The sequence below is a fragment of the Rhipicephalus sanguineus genome, chromosome 1 (assembly GCF_013339695.2).
Source record: "Rhipicephalus sanguineus isolate Rsan-2018 chromosome 1, BIME_Rsan_1.4, whole genome shotgun sequence".
NCBI lineage: Eukaryota > Metazoa > Arthropoda > Arachnida > Ixodida > Ixodidae > Rhipicephalus > Rhipicephalus sanguineus.
The window spans coordinates 248,811,163-248,828,945 of record NC_051176.1 but is presented as its reverse complement, the minus strand read 5'-3'; the positions used below and the strand labels follow the sequence as shown (position 1 = coordinate 248,828,945).

Sequence of the window (17,783 nt, the reverse complement as noted above, 5' to 3'; positions counted from 1 at the left end):
CCGCCATCGAAATGCGGTCGCCTTGACTGGGAATCGAACCCGTGTCCTCAAGCTTAGCAGTGCAGCACCAGGATCATATGCATGCATTGCTATAAAACAGTGCTGCGCACAAACACAGGCAGACAACCGAAAATGCGCGCGTAGCGTTATCTTGTCACTTCTACTGCGGTGTCGCGCAGCCAGCATCCCCATCCAGGTACCGCTGCACAGTGGTGAATAGTTTCTGTTCGGATTATGCACGAAGGAAATCAGTTCAGTCCTGAAAGAACTACTCATACCTGATGAGCTTGCGGCACTACCGGGTTTTGACAAAAATTATACAGTAACACACGGGAACTAGGGGTCGTTATTTCAGGGAAACACGTGGATGTTATCATGAGTCACTTTACGTTCTTCATTGTATGCGCATCTCGAAGCATCTGAAGGCTGCATGTGCGGCCACTGTGTTTGCTTTTTCGGTGGGACGCAGTGCAAGGACGGCCGCGTGCGCGGAGAACAATCTAGAGCCACTTCTTTGCACAGACGTCCTTGACTTCCCACGCCGTTGTCGAAACGTCTGAGGGAACCGGTCGAAGGGCGACGCAGCGCTGGAGAATGGGCGTCAGATCAGCCGCATGCTTCGGCTGGTTATCAAGCCGGTTCGGTTTGGTTTGAGTGGACTTGTTCAGTTCTGTCTAGCAAGCGATTTGATGAAAATTTAAACATGCAAAAAAAGAAAAAGAATGAGATTATATATATATATATATATATATATATATATATATATATATATATATATATATATATATATATATATATATATAGTAAAGGTTTGGCAACAAACGCTTTTAGAAGCAGAGTTCCTTCGGCTCATGATCATAATTTTTGGGGTTTTACGTGCCAACGCCACGGTATGACTATGAGGCACGCCGCAGTGGAGGACTCCGCATAGACATTGACCACCCGGGGTTCTTTAACGTGCGCCTTAATCGAAGTGCACGAGCGTTCGTGCACCACCCCCCCCTCATCGAATTATAGAACGCCATGTATTTTGAGCCTTAATATAAAGAAGCGTGTTATCCGCGATTTCAATATAACCAAGGTCCAGTGCTGCCCCAGAGGATCACCGAGGCGACAAATTGAAACTTCTGTATGGTTGATGTGCGCGCGGTTTTTGTACGCTTATCCTGTATTATCACAGTGCGTTGGACCTGCAGTTCCTTCGGTTTCACGCGTGACCTTCGGCCGCTGTGAAAAGGACTTCTTCGCCGACGCAGCATCAAGTTGCGGTCGCCGGATCTCGGGTTCAAGAAAAAGATTTTTTTTTTCGCATTCTTGAAATTAGTCTTTTGTACTGCCGTATTATTCAAACATCCTTCTGGCACTTCTTGGGCAAAAAAAAGAAGAAAAAAAGGAAAAAGCTTTCGGCGACTGTACATTGCTTAAAAGGCCGATTTTTTTTTTTAATTTAACGAAGTTTCGATACAAAGAAGAGGACTGCCCATTTTACCGACTTCGTTATATCGAAATTTAACTGGGCCACGGAGGATACCTTTGTTCGATTGAGCTCGAACCCTGTTGTTATTATTTTTTTCTTACTGTGCGCGATAGCTGCGACGGACACCGGCGGCGGCGGACAACATTGCCACCAAAATCGAAATCGGGCCCTATACAATTCGTAGTTTCTTTTTCTGCTGCATTTCAAGAACGCGTTCTGCACATGGCTTCGGTGGAGTCCGTCCCTGAAGTGCACGGTAAGTCGGCATGAAAGGAAACAGCGAAATTGCGTTTAGAGCCGGCAATCTCTCGGGGCGATATAAAAAAAAAACTGTTTTAAGCTGGAAACAGCAAACAACCGTTAGTGAGGTTCTCATATTGCGCGTTCGCACGAACCACCGAACACAGATAAAACGTTACATTCCTTATCGGTGTGTGCTTATAAACTTGTGCGATGAGGTTTGAAAAAAAAAATCAACAAAGGCAACACGAGAGCATCTATCGTGCGTTAGTTTTTATTTGAGCGTCTCTTACGGTCCGCTGCGCTCGCACTGATATGCGCCGTCGAAGGGTATTTTTTGGCTTGGCGGAGAAAGGTAATTGATTGTTTCCTCCCTTCGCCGCAATTTTGTGCAGCACCACGCACCCGCCCATCTTAGATGCATTCGCACCTTCTTATCCTGTCGTTCTTCTTAACGCTCCTCCGTTCCTGCCGGGATTGCCTTCATATACAGCGCGTTTTCGTAAAGCACCGAGCAACGGTATCATTCCGATTATTTACGCACGAACGTAAACACCATCAAGAAATCGCAACGCTGACTTTCGCTAAGGTTGAAATGACGGTTGGCGGAGCGTCTGCACTAAGAAGCGCTCGATTTAGACCTTACCCTTTTACTCTCGCGCCTGCGTTTAGAGCACAACGAGCATAACCCCTGTTTAGAGCATAATATTAAACCCCAGTTATCACCTGTCGGCGCAGCCAGCACAAGGACTGCGGGTTTGGTTATAGAGTAGTTGCGTCACAGCCGGTGGCGAGTGCATACTAGCGGAAAGCGTGCGATTAGGGCAGGATGTTCGTTCCAGCTGACTCGCAGGTCAGTCAATAATTTAGAGATAATGTCGGCTAACTTGGATCGCGTAGCTTCTAAAAGGACGATGACTGGAAAACCAAGATGGTTCGCGACCCTGCAGTCCGTGTTCGCCGCGAGGGCAAATTACTGAAGCTGATGTATCGAATTGAAGAGTGGTCGCGGAGGTGACTTGACACAGATTTCGTACGATCTTGACGACACAGCGGTTTGCGATTGCTGTGAAAAAAAAAGAAAGAAAAGAAATTGGGGCAGCTACGCACTAGTGGTGCGAAGACTGGAAACAGCAGAGCCGGTGGCCTTGTCCTCATCCTCACTTCCCTTTCCCACCCCCTTGCTAAACTATACATGCTATGCTATGCTTTCTTTCTTTCCCTTTCTATCTCTTTCTTTCTCTCTGTCTCTCTCTGTCCCCCCTTTCATTCTTTCTTTCTTTCTATTTCGTTCAATCTTTTTCTCGTTCTCTCGCCCATAGCAACGCAATCATACGGTTCCCATAAATGCTTGTTCTGCTACCGTGCCTGGATAGCACGGTAGCAGAACAAGGTAGCAGAACAAGCCGAGTGGTTACGACGCTCGCCTTCGGACCGTGGGTACCCGGGTTCGCATCCCGCCTCGCCAGTAAATTTCATTTCGTTTTATTTATTTCTCCTCCTCTCCTACCCCTTTCCTTCCTCCTCTCCACTTCGCCGAGCGGAGTTAACGTTCGCCTCCCACCTCCTCCTCATTCCCGGCTCCTTTGCCTCAGCACCTGCTGCACTCGGTAGTGGGGCTTGCCCAATTCCTGTGGCACATAGCCGCCCGAGTTTATGTGCACGATTTGCATAGGAACGGCGGCTTAAGCAGCTCCGCTGTTAAAAAAAAAAAGAAAGAGTGGTGTCAGAAACCACTCTATGACGCCTCTTCTCCCCTCTTCATGACACAGTTGATAAGACACGATTTTAATATATATATATATATATATATATATATATATATATATATATATATATATATATATATATATATATATATATATATATATATATATATGGGGGGTGAAAAGAAGGACTCGCGTACGAAATGTAGATTTATCAACGTTTCGGCTGGTGGGCCAGCCTTCGTCAGAATGTATATATATATAGTGAAGAAGAACGACACAGAGACAGCACCCTTGCTGCGGGCAGGCTGTTCTTATTCTCAACCTCGTTCTTCTCTTCTTCGCGCATCCCGCTCTCGCGCCAGAGCCCCGGTGTCGTTCTTCGTCATTACACTATATATATATATATATATATATATATATATATATATATATATATATATATATATATATATATATATATATATATATATATATATATAGCCTGATACAACTTTAGAAGTCTGCGGAATTTCCTCCTCAATGGAGAATGCACACAAGCCTGCCCCAATGACCGCGCACTCCAGACTGACGTATACAGGCGATTTTGGTTGCGTCGCTGTCCGCCGCCACCCCTGCCCGTCGCAGCTATCGTGTGCCATGAAAAAACGCATGATAGCTTGATAGCTATGCTCGTGTGCTTAGATTTAAGCGCGCGTTTAAGAACCAAGCGTGGTAAAGTTAATCCGGAGTCTTCCACTACGTCGTGCTTCATAAAGGGATCATGGTTTTGGCACGGCCTGTTGCTTGACGTTTCAAAGAAGTTGGACCGTTATACACAAAGAGGTAAAAAAAAAACCATCTTGCGATATAATATTGTTCGCGCGGAAAGAAACAGCAGCCAGCTCTCATGTTGGACATACCATAAGCGAAGCTGGCTATTCAATGGCAGGGAGCACTTGCAAACGAAAAAGCTTTGTTAAAGATTATGTTCGGTCAGTGATAACGTAAACACGTCTTTTTTTATGGCATCTTCTATTGTTTTGTCTTGAGTTTCTTGGAGGAGATATTATAAGGAATGCTAGCGCGAACAATGGATGTTTCTTCAAACGTGAATGTGGAACAAGCAAGCAAGCAAGCCAAAAAAAAAAAAAAAAAAAGCGTTTCTTTGTGGAGGACATGACAATACACGTGCTCGGAAGTCGCTGCCGATAAGTCTTTGGCCGGGAAAGCGACGCGGCTTGTTTGTTAAGCTCCATGTATGCTCACTAGAGAATAAACATCGTGACTTTGCCTGCCCCGTTTTGATCGGATCATTCCAAAGAAAGCGTTCCACGCAGCTTTCTGAACATACCGCACCTGTTCAGCCCGGTATTTATTCCGTCTTTCATTAAAACGAAATCAGCACACTTCTGGGTTGCGTGAAGAGTTGGATTAGAAACTGCAACTGCGAAAGTACCATATTTTTCATGCACATCATGGTCGTGTACCATCGGCCACAGTTTCAGTTTCATTCCAGGCATTCACTCACGAAATGTCGGAGGTTCGCCATAAATCCATTCGACTACACTGTATCTTGGCGTATACGACACTTTGTATATTGTGCGTATGCTTTAGTGTATGACGCGTGGAGTTCTATATAAAGATATATAATAAAAAGATATTATATAAAAGCTTTGTTTAAGATATTATATCAAGAGTTATTTGAGATATATCGGTAGGGTGTTTAAAATATTATATCAAGAGTTATTTAAGAGATCTCGGTAGGGCTGGCTATCCATTCCCGCAGTGCTGCAGATAACGCTGTGGCCATGCAAGAAGCAAGCCCGCTTCGGTGGTACAGTGGTTACGGTGCTCGGTTGCTGACCCGCAGGTCGCGGGTTCGATCATGGTCCCGGCGGTCGCGTTTCGATGGAAGGGAAACGCTAGGGGCCCGTGTATTGTGCGATGTTACTGCACGGGAAAGAAAGATGGTCGAAATTACCGGAGCCCTCCACTACGGTGTGCCTCATAATTATATCTTGGTTTCGGCATGAAAAAACCCAGATATTATATTAATATGCAAAAACAACAGCTCTTTGGGCCTCTTTCGGAGTTCTTAGCTCCCTCCCGTCGGACGTTACACGTGCGGACACACTCACGCGGCTTCGATAACCATAAATAGTTAGTGAATTCGGTTTTTTATGGCGAAAGCAGCTGAGCGAAACCGTGAAGCTGAGCGAGCTCAAAACGTTCGTAGCGATTGACCTAAATACAGTACAGAATGAAGCAGCGCATGTTTCAGAGCACGATGCACATTTTGATGACAACGAAGACTATACGAACGTGTACTCCGGTGCTCTGTACCGTCCCAAACGTGTCCCGATTGATTTTCGTAATGTTATCGTCCTGGTGTTCTTTCCATCTGAAATTTATGTGCGCGTGCTCCTTAATGCTCTCGTCGCCAGCTGCCTTTCATCGTTTCGACGTCACAGGCGCATGCTCTTCTGTGGCGGTGAAGGACGGGACTGTTTTCACGTAACACAGCAGTTCGCCAGATGTTACAGACCCGGTGTTTTCATATGCCAGGAGCAAGAACAGAAAAAAAAACGGTGATGAGAAACCTTACACTGAAACTTGCTTTCGTGGCAGGAAAAGTGCAGACTTCATCTTCGCAAGCAGAAACTTTGTATACGTGCTCTATCAAACCGAACGCGCAGCAGTCCAGCTGCGGCATTCAGCAGCAACTGCTGTGGGTGCTTCGGACACTGCTGACGTCCGAGAGTTAGCGGAGCCTGTTTCAATGCAGAATCCGGCGGTGGCTGACTGCATAAAAATGAGCGTCGCGCGCACTTTTCCCATTCCGAACGGCAACCTTCCGTCAGGGTCAGAGCAATGAACCTGTGGGATTGCCGAGGACGTTGTCGTCCTGAGGGGAATAAAATCGCCGAAACAATGGGAAGGTTGTCACATAATCTCGACGCGTGGGGTGAACAGCGTGTGTGTGTGTGTATATATACACACGTGCGTCGGAATGTTTCGACATTACAGAAGACGGCTGCTTATACCACGCGCTGTCGTTTATTTTTTTCCAGTGTTATATGTGGTTTGAATTACAGCTCCTGAGCAATTTTCTTAGTTTTATTCGTTTATCGAGCTCAACGTCGCGGTTTCTATTTCCAACAGAATTCCGGCGAAGGCGGAATGCATAACGGACCCCCTAGAAACTTGAGACAAAACGGACAGCAGTTGGGACATCTCGGAACGCCTCAAAAGTGCTACTTTCAACAATCGTTTATTTGTAAGAGGGATCGCGGGTTTATATAACCGAGACGAGTACAAAGCATGCGCAAGTTACTGTATATAAGAGCCACCTTGAAATGTAATTTATTTTCTTGATTATAGGAGTACTTATGTTCTCTTGGCCGAGCCTATTTGTTGTTGCGGATTAGACCGATAACCTAGTCATTTCGTCCTTATCGCAACAAATTCATGAAACATGAAACAAAGGCGCGCAACCGCAGCTGACCCGCCGTTGCATTCCAGCTTGCTCTCATCACTGCAGTGCTCTCTGTGCCTGTCGTTCAGTCATTGCCCCGTTTGTCCCACGTATATAGCCTCACGAAACGAAAATGGTATCTAAACAACGAGTTTGTCGCCTGTCTAATTGCGCGCGCCCACGTTTCTTATCTCAGCCTCGTCCAGCGATTGAGTTGCTTATTTTTCATATCCCGTGTTCCCGCCTTTTTTTTATTTTCTGGAAAATTTTGTACATGGTTAAAGCATGATGGCGATTCTTCTCCGGCTTTCGGAAGCAGCCGTTGTCGTGTTGTCTCTGACTGCTGAAAGGTGCACGGTTCCCCGCCGCAAAGCGTAAACTTTTTGCGACCGACAGCACGAAAAATATTAATAATCTAATTGTTGGGGTTTTACGTCCGAAAACCACGATATGATTATGAGGGACGCCGTAATGGAGGGCTCCGGAAATTTCGATCATGCATGGGGTTCTTTAACGTGCACCTAAATCTATGGGCATCTATAGCATTTCGCCTCCATCGGAATGCGGCCGCCACGGCGGAGATTCGATCCCGGGACCTTCGGGTCAGCAGTCGAGCACCATAGCCACCAGACCACCGCGGCGGGTCGACAGCGTGAAAATGCGGGAGCACCGGGGCGAATGTAGAAGTGGTTTGCGTAACTCCGAACTAAAGAACAGGGAAAAATCTAGGGACTTTACCCCAAAGAGAAGGCCTCAGAAGTAAAAGTCCGCCTGGAAGGCTTGGCTTCGACAGTAACTGTACCGCCCGTTCTTTACTTTAAATTCAGGTTAAGAACCGAGCGATATTATTCATACGGCAACATTATTCACTTCAAAAGCGAACCATACTGAATTAATGGCGGAGAGTGCACACCTGTGTGCGCCACGTCAGACAGTCGCGCCACATAGTCGCTCCATTTCTCGGACCGTGTTCGCACGAATTCGTGACGCGTCGTTCTGGTAATTCGTTTGTCACGCGCTGTCTGTTTGCCCGGGCGTGAGGGTAGATGTCTTGGGCACTGCTGGTGATTCGAGTGAGCGAAAAAAAAAAAAAAGAATGTGGCGCGTTTACAAGCATGCTTCAAACGAGAGCAAGGTATACCAGTTGATTTCCAGTGCATCAACGGGCATTGAGACTCTCAGAAAGCCACACATCGAACAAATGGCGGGAAGCGTGGAATCAATGCGACGCGGGGCAGGCACCCCGCAATGTGCTAAAGCAAGATGCACAGGGAATAATTAGATGCTCACGTGAAAGGGGATAGCAGTGGCGAGCTCATAGCTGTTCCTCGAGGCCCGTCGGTGCTTTGGTAACCAGTTGAGCACGGCTACTGGAAGACAGAGCTGCACGTTTACTGCTTTCGCTCGAGTTGTCACGCACGCGTGTGGCCGCGCACACACACACACACAACACGACGCGCTGCGGCGATTGAACCGATTGAACTGCTTCGGTGGCGGCTACACCGACGTCCGCGAGTCGTAGTACGTCAGCGTTGCGCGCACCGGCGTAAGTCGATTACGGGATGAAGGAGAAAGAAGACGCGAAACAAGAAAACAGCGCGGGCCTCCTCGCGTCGGCTTGGTGAAACCTCATTAAAGCGATGACTCAGAAGGTCGCGCGCCGCCTCGGACATCGCTGCGGACCGGATTTGAGGCACGCGTGCGGTGGGCAGCAGCGGCCGGATCCAGCCGTCAAAGTGAGCGCTCGGCAGTGGCGCACGTCATCGCATCGCTCGGCGGACAGTGTTCTGACGCGGGATCGGACGTGTGGCGTCCAGGGTTTTGCCCCGCAGATGACAGACCTTGCTCGAGGAAAGTGCGGATCTATATATATAAAGGACCGCGGGGCCGGCTCTATATGTTTCACTCGTCTTGCGATCACTCCACCTGGCTACGTGGTTGATGCCTTGCGCTGCATGAACTGAAAGAATTGAAAAGAAAAAAAAAAAGATTTTATGTTCCTAAACGACCCTTTCTTTTTCCCCCCGCGGTCCGCAGCGGTGGTACAGTGGTAACGGTGCTCGGCTGCTGACCCGAAGGCCGCGGTTTCGGTCCCGGCCCCGGCGGTCGCATTTCGATGGGGGCGAAATGCTAGAGGCCCGTATACTGCGCGATGTCGGTGCACGTTAATGAACACCGGATGGTCGAAATTTCCGGAGCCCTCCACTACGTCGTGCCTCAATCATATCGTGGTTGTCGCATGTAAAACCCCATATATTATTATCTGGGGAATAGTATGGAATATAAGGAATAGTAGAGAAGGGAAGGCAGGGAGGTTAACCAGTTTAGGACAACCGGTTTGCTACCCTACACATGGGAACAAGATGGGGGGGGGGGATTTAAAGATGGAGAGGAAAGAGAGACAGCATAACACAGCGCACACACAGTCGGTCACAGTCCGTCACTCTTGCGTGGTACGCGACATTACTGTCACAGCCGCTTGTCCAAGTCTGTTTTTCTTAAGAAAGCCTCAGTAGCGCCTTCGTTGCATTCAGATGCGATGTCTTCTGTCGATGACATGCAAGAGTACTTTCAACAGACATTCGTCTATTGTCAAGGTGCGCAGAGCGGACGCCAGGGACTGCCTCTGAACATTATATACCCCCGACAGTCGTACATAATGTGTTGTAGCGTCTCCTCGCAACGACAGGTATCGCAAAGAGCGTTGTCGGCCATTCCAATGCCAAATGAATAAGATTTCGTGAATTCAACCCGTAGCCATAAGCGATAAAGCAGAGTGGCCTCTCTTCGGCGAAATCCAGTTGGCATACAGAGATACAGGCGGCAAGAGCAGTAAATGACCATGCCAGAGAAGATAATTTAGCAAATAACCACGCCTGCTTCGCTTAAAAGCTGTTAACGGAGGCCTCTTTCCTTCATAACGGTGGAATGTACACCTAATGGAAAGAAAGGAGGAGTGACAGAACGCGTCAAACGGACAACACACGCGACGTCACATGGCGTAGATAATGCTCTTTCGAAACGACCGCGCATGATTTACGGAATAATAGAAACAAGAGGTGACCCAGATTATATCCGTCCTATTATTCCTCGGAGCCTATAAAGAACGACGCACCTGCATGCGCTAACCCGGCGCAAATGGGCGCTGGATGATGATGCAAACTGTCTGCTGCAACTCGCGCCCTTGCTGCGGCGGCATGACGTGCTGCGTAACGGCGTAACAGCCGTGCAATCTACGCGGTCATGTGCTCAGCTGCAGATGCGTTCGCTTTCGAAATTCGCCCGCGCACTACGGCAGCGCTGTTGAGAGTATACGTGGCGAAAGTATTTTTTTCACAGCCGCATTATAGATTCGCGCTGTATTTTTACTTTATATATGTAGGTATATATACCGATACGCACAGCTCTTGACAGTGATCACGTGAGCGATCTATAGAGTAGCGATGGAGCAGGCCGGTGATCGAACTGTATGGTCGGTTACAACCTAAGAATAAATGTAAGCTCCGCCCACAACCGTCGTTGTTCCACCCAGAGAGAATTCGCATAAATGCCCCAGCCAATTGCAATTGCTTATTTATGTGACGTCAAGCACCTCTCGCGTATTTCAGGTAAATGACTTTCTCATAGAGGTACACGTTCGTGTCGCTGGTTTTCAGTTGAAATCTTGAACTTCCTGGCCAATTCCAGCAAAGATTCTCACTTCATCGCTCAGTCAAACGTAACATTTTAACAACGGACGACGAACCTTAAATTCATGTTATGCATAGTATTTACATTATAGCAGCGAAAAACTGCGCAAAGTTAGAACGGAAACCACCAAGTACGATTCGCTTGCACACATGACAGACGTGCAGCAGTACTGGGGGCGGAGCTTGTATTTATTCCTAGGTTGTAACCGACTATACAGGCCAGCATAACTGAAGGATTCCTTCGGCTGCGTTTGATTCCCGCTCCTGACCCTCCTGATTTGCGTCAACACGTATACGTATACGTGGACGATTTAGTAGTGCACTCGATGTGTTCCATTATTTCTTCTCATTTTTAGCGCAATAAGAAAATATACAGAACACCGCGAGCGCAGTTTTCTACTTGTTTTTTCTTACTTGTGTTCTCGTCTTTTCGCGCAGTCTAATAACGTCTAAATGTTATCTTTAGCGTTCGCGCATTTATTGGCGAACGTTATAGAGTGCAGATTAGTGGGGACATTCTGGATGTAGCGTGGTTTGTCTTGTTTAACGTATTGCAGCAACTCGTAAAACCTTTAACATAAAGTACCCCAGAAAAAGAATGTTTTGGCTCTGAAGCCGTGAACATGATAATGATTTCCTTAGAATGCATGTCTCTTTTTTTCAGTACTACCAATTTGTGCGATCCTTTTGTGTTGCAGTGCCCCAATTAAGCATATAGCGGGTTCATAGAGTAACACATTAAAAAAGTGCAGTATAAGGAGATTTTCGGTTACAGTGGAATAAGTAGTCTTCTTAGTTGTATGTTGTTAAGGTAACACGTTCCCCACCGCCTCCCACAACAAGCATAAGAAGCGCTTATGTCCGTCTATTCTTCTGTGTCGTCCTTGCTACCGATGTGCGCCGACATGTCTCAACAAGAAACACATTGCAATACGAGCAGGTCCTCACCGATAAACTGTATATTATATGGTGCTGACTTAATGGCAGTCTACCGCCGTGTGCAGCTGCGCGAACTACACGCGCCATCAACCTAGCAGGGTCATGAGAGTTAAGCATAGCCTTCGACACTTGGCCTTGGGTCAGTGGGCGCACGATTTTAGACGGATGCGTCGATCGTGAACTTGTATCTCTGGAGGGCGCAGACATCTCGCGTATAGTAGGACGCCGGTTGCATGCGTCGTGAAGTGTGCGTATGTATAACGTCAACGAGACCTTCGGTTATCAGAGGCGGCGCCAGGAGAAGAAAGGGGGGGGGGGGGGGCAAAATTTCCGCTTGTCCCCCCCCCCCTTCCCCGAGAGCAGACATAGTCTTAACACAACGCATAAGAGCCCCCCTTCATCTCCGAAAGAACTCACTTGTCGAGGGTGCCCTCCCTCCGCCCCGGAAAAATAAAATCCTGGCGCTGCCTCCGTCGGTTATGCTGTCCGTCTTCCGTATACACGATAGGCACATGGCTGGGGAGCTTTCTTAGCTACGACAGCGTTCTGGTGTTGCGATGCCAACATTTGACCACAGATTAGCAGAAGATGACCTCGAAAACTGCTTTTTTTTTCTTTTATTACGGCACGCATTCCGTGATCGAAATACAAGGCGTCTGGAGGTCATGGCATAACAACAACAGTGCTCATTACATAGGAGTTGAGTTTCTTTAGCTTTTCCTCGTGTATCTTTTGTCTCTCTATCATCCGACACTTTTTGCGCTTCATTACAACATTCTGATTTCGCCAAGTCACCCATTTTGTTTAACTTGTTTTTTTTTTTTTTGTAGTCAAAGAAGTTAGCGCTTATGAGAACGTACGTCACGTTAGTTGAAAAAAACCAGACCGAGATAAGCGGGATTCTTGCTGTAGATTGTGACGTCAGCATTCTGCTCTTGTCACGTTCCGTTGACATGCAGTCGCAGCTTCGATGCGCGGTCATGTTGGCCGCGTTCCGATGGCAGGGTCGAATGCTCTCTCGAGTACTTAGCGACTTTTAGGCGCACGATAATCATTAGGCGGCACCCCTCATATCCTATATATTGCTTTGGTACACCACCAGCCAATCAGCCATTTCGTTTTCACGCGCGAAATACGGCTGTGTATCGATGCGGGCCATATATGAGCCGCGATGTTCGGGCTGGCAGCTCGTCATGCCGAGCGCGGATTTCCGTCACCTGCAAGTTATCGCTGCCGTTGCTAAACTATGCACCACGCCAAAGGTGTTCGCGAACCAGCAGGTACACATACGCAATAATGACATGTAAATATCCGTGTACACGTGCAACTGCGCGACGTGAGGAAACGTTGTTCCGCTTTTGTTGCAGCTGATCACGAAGAGCCAAGCACATATAAAAAGAAAATGCACGCGAAGAGCTCGTGCTTTCTGCTGCTCTTGCATTGTCCCCCAGTATACGATTGTCGCGTGACAGCGGCCCGCGAAAAAGAAAAATGTAGACAGAAAGAAGAGCGACGTCATGCATACACGTGACCTCCGTGGCCCATGCAAATGGTAAACGCGTGTACGCACGCGCCGGGGCTGGGCCCCGAATTCCTGGCCATCTTCGAAGCCAAGGTCTACCCCCGTGCGATACATATGTATACGCCCGTCGAAAGGCCGCGCAACCCGTACACACACTACACCGCAGCGCGGACGAACCTTTCAACGCAAAACGCGGCGATAGCTATAGTCCCACTTCTGCCGACACATATACGTATACATGCATGCGCGTCTAACTTTGATGGGGGGGCCAAAAGAAAGTCGTGGCAAAACTCCGCGCAAGACTTTCACTATCGCTGTGGATCAGCACAAAAGGTCGTGGGTGCATGGATCGTTACTGGTGGGGTGTTTTTTCAGCCGGAGTTAGAGCTCGCAGATTCGGCTCTGCATGCATGTCGCACCGCCTCTTTCCGTATAATGGACACGTGTCGCCCCGGGCCCGTCAATTCTGTCTCTTGCAGAAATGCGAAGCAGAATGCAATACGCGCCTTGTTCTGCACTGTCCTTCCAAGAAGACTCGGCACTCGTGTGAGGAAGCACTGTTCTCACCATACTGTCGGAAAGCCCCTCCCTGTTTCAACGCTGACAAATTTGCAGAACCAAATTAAGTGTCGCGTAAGGAACACGTGTTGAAACTGATTGCAACTGTTGCGACTTCATGACATGGTGAAGGCAACAGAAAACTTCTACTCGGAACTGTACAGTTCGCAGATAAATCATCAATCCTCCAATGAAATCAAGGCATAAGGAGAAAATTAACTTATGTATGTAACTACACATGAAGATAGAAAAGCCGTAAGAGATATGCTCCGGGGAATATCGGCCGGATAAGACGGCATAACTGTCGATTTAATCAAATGTGGAGGGGATTTTATTTTACAGAAACTTGCGACATTCAATGTCTCAAAACTTCAAGTGTGCCAGTGAGTTGGAAGAATGGCAACGTTATATTAATACACAAGAAGGGAGATGCTAAAGATCTGACGAAATACAGACCAATCAGCTTACTTTCACTATTATATAAAATGTTTACGAGTATTATTTCAAACAGGAGCAACGCTCGACTTCAACAAACCTAAATTGCCGCCCGGCTTCAAGAAAATGTTCTGTACAGTGGATCGCAGTCACGTGATCAATCAGGTGAGTACAACTATCCTCATATAGTTTTCATAGACTGCGAAAAGGCATTTGGCTAAGTAGAGATATCAGTAGTCTTGGAGGCGCTACGGCACCAAGGTGTACTTGAAACATACGCCGGGTGTCCCAGCTAACTCAAAGCGAGGTTTAAAGAAAAATAAAAACGCTGTAGTAAAGTTGTATTTGCTGTATATTAGTGGCAGCCATGTGTACTTACGACCTGTATTTTATGCATTACTAAATATTAATTGATTATTTAACTTTAATTAGCTAAAGTGCTTGCTTGCATCGGTAAAATATTAATTTTAGTTTGTATGCCACCTCAAATAACCTCAAAATCAAGCATTTATTTTGTCCTGAAATCTGCCTGTTTTTTTCCGAGAAAAAAAAACTGCTCGAAACATGCCAAATATGAAATAGACGCGCGCTCGCGCGCCGCTACTCAACCGCTTCCGAGCGTTGCTTGATGCACGGCTGCGTTCGTTCATAGCAGCATTGTACGGGGCATCACGCGCTTTGGTGGAGGCGTCAGCGGCACGTTTTCATGCGGCGTCCATCATCGAGCGTGAAGACCTGTACACTGCGGCGATAAGCGAATGCAGCTGTGTATCAACCAAAGAACGCTTGGAAGCGCTTCACGACAGGCAAAGCGCAAATCATAACAGGCAAACTACCACTGGCCCCCCCCTCCCTCCCAAAAAATATATATGCACCAACAACTCAGGCAGTCCAGAGGGCCCAAGAACTGGCGGAACGCCATCACGTTCCCGCCCCGACTCGGGCGTCGCCTACGGTAGCGGCTGCTAGGGTGTCCCCCCTGGATCCCCCGGCGGCCTAAACTCCTCAGGACCGATGAATAAAGTTCTTGACTGACTGACTGATCATTGTATGCGTCCAGTTCTAACATATGTGGCTGAAACTTGGAGACTATAACAACGAAAGTCGAGAAAAAGTTAAGAATTGTGCAGCACAAAATGGAATGGAAAATGGTAGACGTAACATTAAGAGATAGGAAGACAGTAGAATGGGTCAGACAAGAAACAGGTGTAGCTGATATTCTTGTTGATATTAAGCGAAAGAAGGGGACCTGGGCCTGCTACATAATGCAAGGACAGACAACAGGTGGTCAGTTAGAGCAACAGAGTGCATACCAGAAGTCGAGGATGGTTGCGAGTTAGATGGAGGGATGACATTAAGAAGGGATCAAATGTAATCGGCTCACGCAAGATGGAGCAAATTGTAGATCATTGGGGAAGGGCTTTTTGTCCTGCAGTGGACATACAAACAGGCTGAGAATAGTAATGATGATGAAGCAGTATAATCTAGTCATGTCGTGCTTTGAAGAAATTCTAGCACAAACACCACTTTTAGGTATTTCCGTCCCCAAATCCGCTCTTAAATGCACTTATTAGCATTACAGTCAGCATCCCATTTAACAGCCGTGGGAAGGCTCTTGAGAGATCTACTTAAATATTAAGAATATCAGTGCATTGTTTATCTCATTCTAAAGGGGCCCCGCAACACTTTTTCAGATGGTCAGAAAACGCTGCCGATCGGTTGTCGAGGCTCCCGAGAACACGCGAGCCAAACATTATAGCGCAGCACGCGGCCTGGGATTTACAATTAATTATCAAAGTCAGCTAGAAATAGTTCCCTCTTCTCTCAACAAATGATGCCATAAACCCGAATGACCGCGCTATATACCCAAATTCACGGCCATTGGCTGATTTGAGCATAGTGGGCTGCATGGTTACTGCGGCCGCCGCGGGAGGCCGCCGCGTGCCCGCGCGATCACACTGAAGTAAGCCGTTCGAAAAAGAAAAGGAAAAAGGCTCAAGGTGATGGCGCGCGCGTGATGGAACTTTTTTGCACCGTGCCATCGCTCCCTGCCTAGCTTCCATCGCGTTCGTCGGGACGTGAGAAGAGAGAAAGCAATTACAGCGTGCGACAAATCCCTGTAACTCCGCTCGCACTTGACGGATTCTAAAAATTTTGGCGGCGGTCGTTTTCGTGAGACAATAAACTCCTTTAGTGAAGCCATTCGATGGTTACATGGAAAAGTGTTGCAGGCCCCCTTTAAAGACGGATACCTCGAGAGTGGTGCGCGAGTTTTAGTATTCTCGTTGAACAGACACGGAGCTTCAGTGTTGTACAGTTAATTATAATAACTTTAAAAAATGCATTCCGGCAGAAACCATCTCAGGACGACCGTTGACGTTAATGAGATTAGCATTGAAGCAATGTGTAGCGACACACCGTAGTGCCGCCGCAGAAACGCACTATGTATGTGCGCACTGCATCCGGGCTCTTGTCTCGCACTTTCCTCAAATAATAGTAATGTCATTAAATTAATAAGTGGAGCATAATTGATCAGGAAAGTGAGCATCGCGATTTTTGTGCCTTTTCAGGCAATCCACCCGATGTGGTCGAACATCGCTACATGGCTATGCTGCAGATAATAATAATAATAATACAAAATTATGTCTGAACAAAAGAATCAATATATGCGGAGTGATTTTTTTTTTCACCTCCTCTTGGTTCCATCGTCATCAAGCTAGAACAATGCAAGATGGAAGCTACATGGAATACCGTATAGCATATACCTACAGCGTAGACGAAGGCAGTGACACCGTACATATGCTCCGAAAGAGATCTGTAGCTCCACGCACCATATGTCACGGACGGGGAACGATACGATGGGACGTAGTCGAGACCTTGTGAAAAGGATTCGAGATATTAACCACGTATAATGCATTTGGAGCCAGAGAAAGTAACAGCTGTGCTGTTCGCCAGCTGGTCGATACTGGTACGCATACAATAATGACATTCGAGGCCCCCGCTTGCAAGCACAGATGTTTCAGCATCTTGCCCTACGAATCGCGAGCGTTGCTCTCGAACATCAAGGCTGGATGTGCCCTTGAAGTATTATGCACAAGGGCAAAACTAAACTATAAGCATACAACATAACTATACGAGCCAAACTTGCCGCATTTTCCTCTCCTTTAGCATGCATGTCAACGAGGATTGAAGGCGAGGCGCGTGTATTTGTCCGTATCTCCAGTTCTAAGACTCTTGAAACACCACACACACACACACACACACACACACACACCACACACACACACACACACACACACACACACACACACACACGCGCGCGCGCGCGCGCGCACGCACCGCACGCGCACGCACACACACCACACACAACACACACACACAACACACACAACACACACACACACACCAAACACTACGCCCCCCCCCCACCCCCCGAAATTTTCAATTTTGCTTGCGTATATATACACGCACACAAACGTACGCACGCACGAACATACATAAAGTATAGTTGAACCCCCCCCCCCCCCCCCCACGAAAAAAATTTTTGGCTACGCCTCTGATTACAGCGGTGTAGTTATTCCGCGTTGTTTAACGTATTTGTGCCATGCGTGCTATAATTGCAAGCGCAGCCCGCACGCCCACACAACGAAGTCGGTTGATGGTTGACATAACGGCGCTCACTCACTCTGGACGTCTCAGAAGAATATGGCGATTGCGCTCTTTCACGTTTCGGATTCGGTTTCGCCAATGAATTTGGTTG

At 47.4% G+C, this 17,783-nt stretch overlaps 1 protein-coding gene across 3 annotated transcripts in view; it reads right to left on the bottom strand.

Moving 5' to 3' along the window:
- Positions 1 to 16,901, bottom strand: part of LOC119376919 (uncharacterized) — a 31,983-nt gene extending 15,082 nt beyond the window's left edge. Inside the window, exon 1 of one of the 3 annotated variants that reach the window (XM_037646589.2) lies at positions 16,793 to 16,901. In XM_037646589.2, the coding sequence (XP_037502517.1) occupies positions 16,793 to 16,857 (65 nt within the window). In that variant the 5' untranslated portion in view covers positions 16,858 to 16,901. Of the gene's footprint in view, positions 1 to 6,010; positions 6,067 to 8,170; positions 8,587 to 16,792 lie in introns of those variants that run through there. The other 2 variants (XM_037646597.2, XM_037646593.2) reach the window with 2 other exon arrangements.
- Between the last annotated feature and the right edge of the window lie 882 nt (positions 16,902 to 17,783).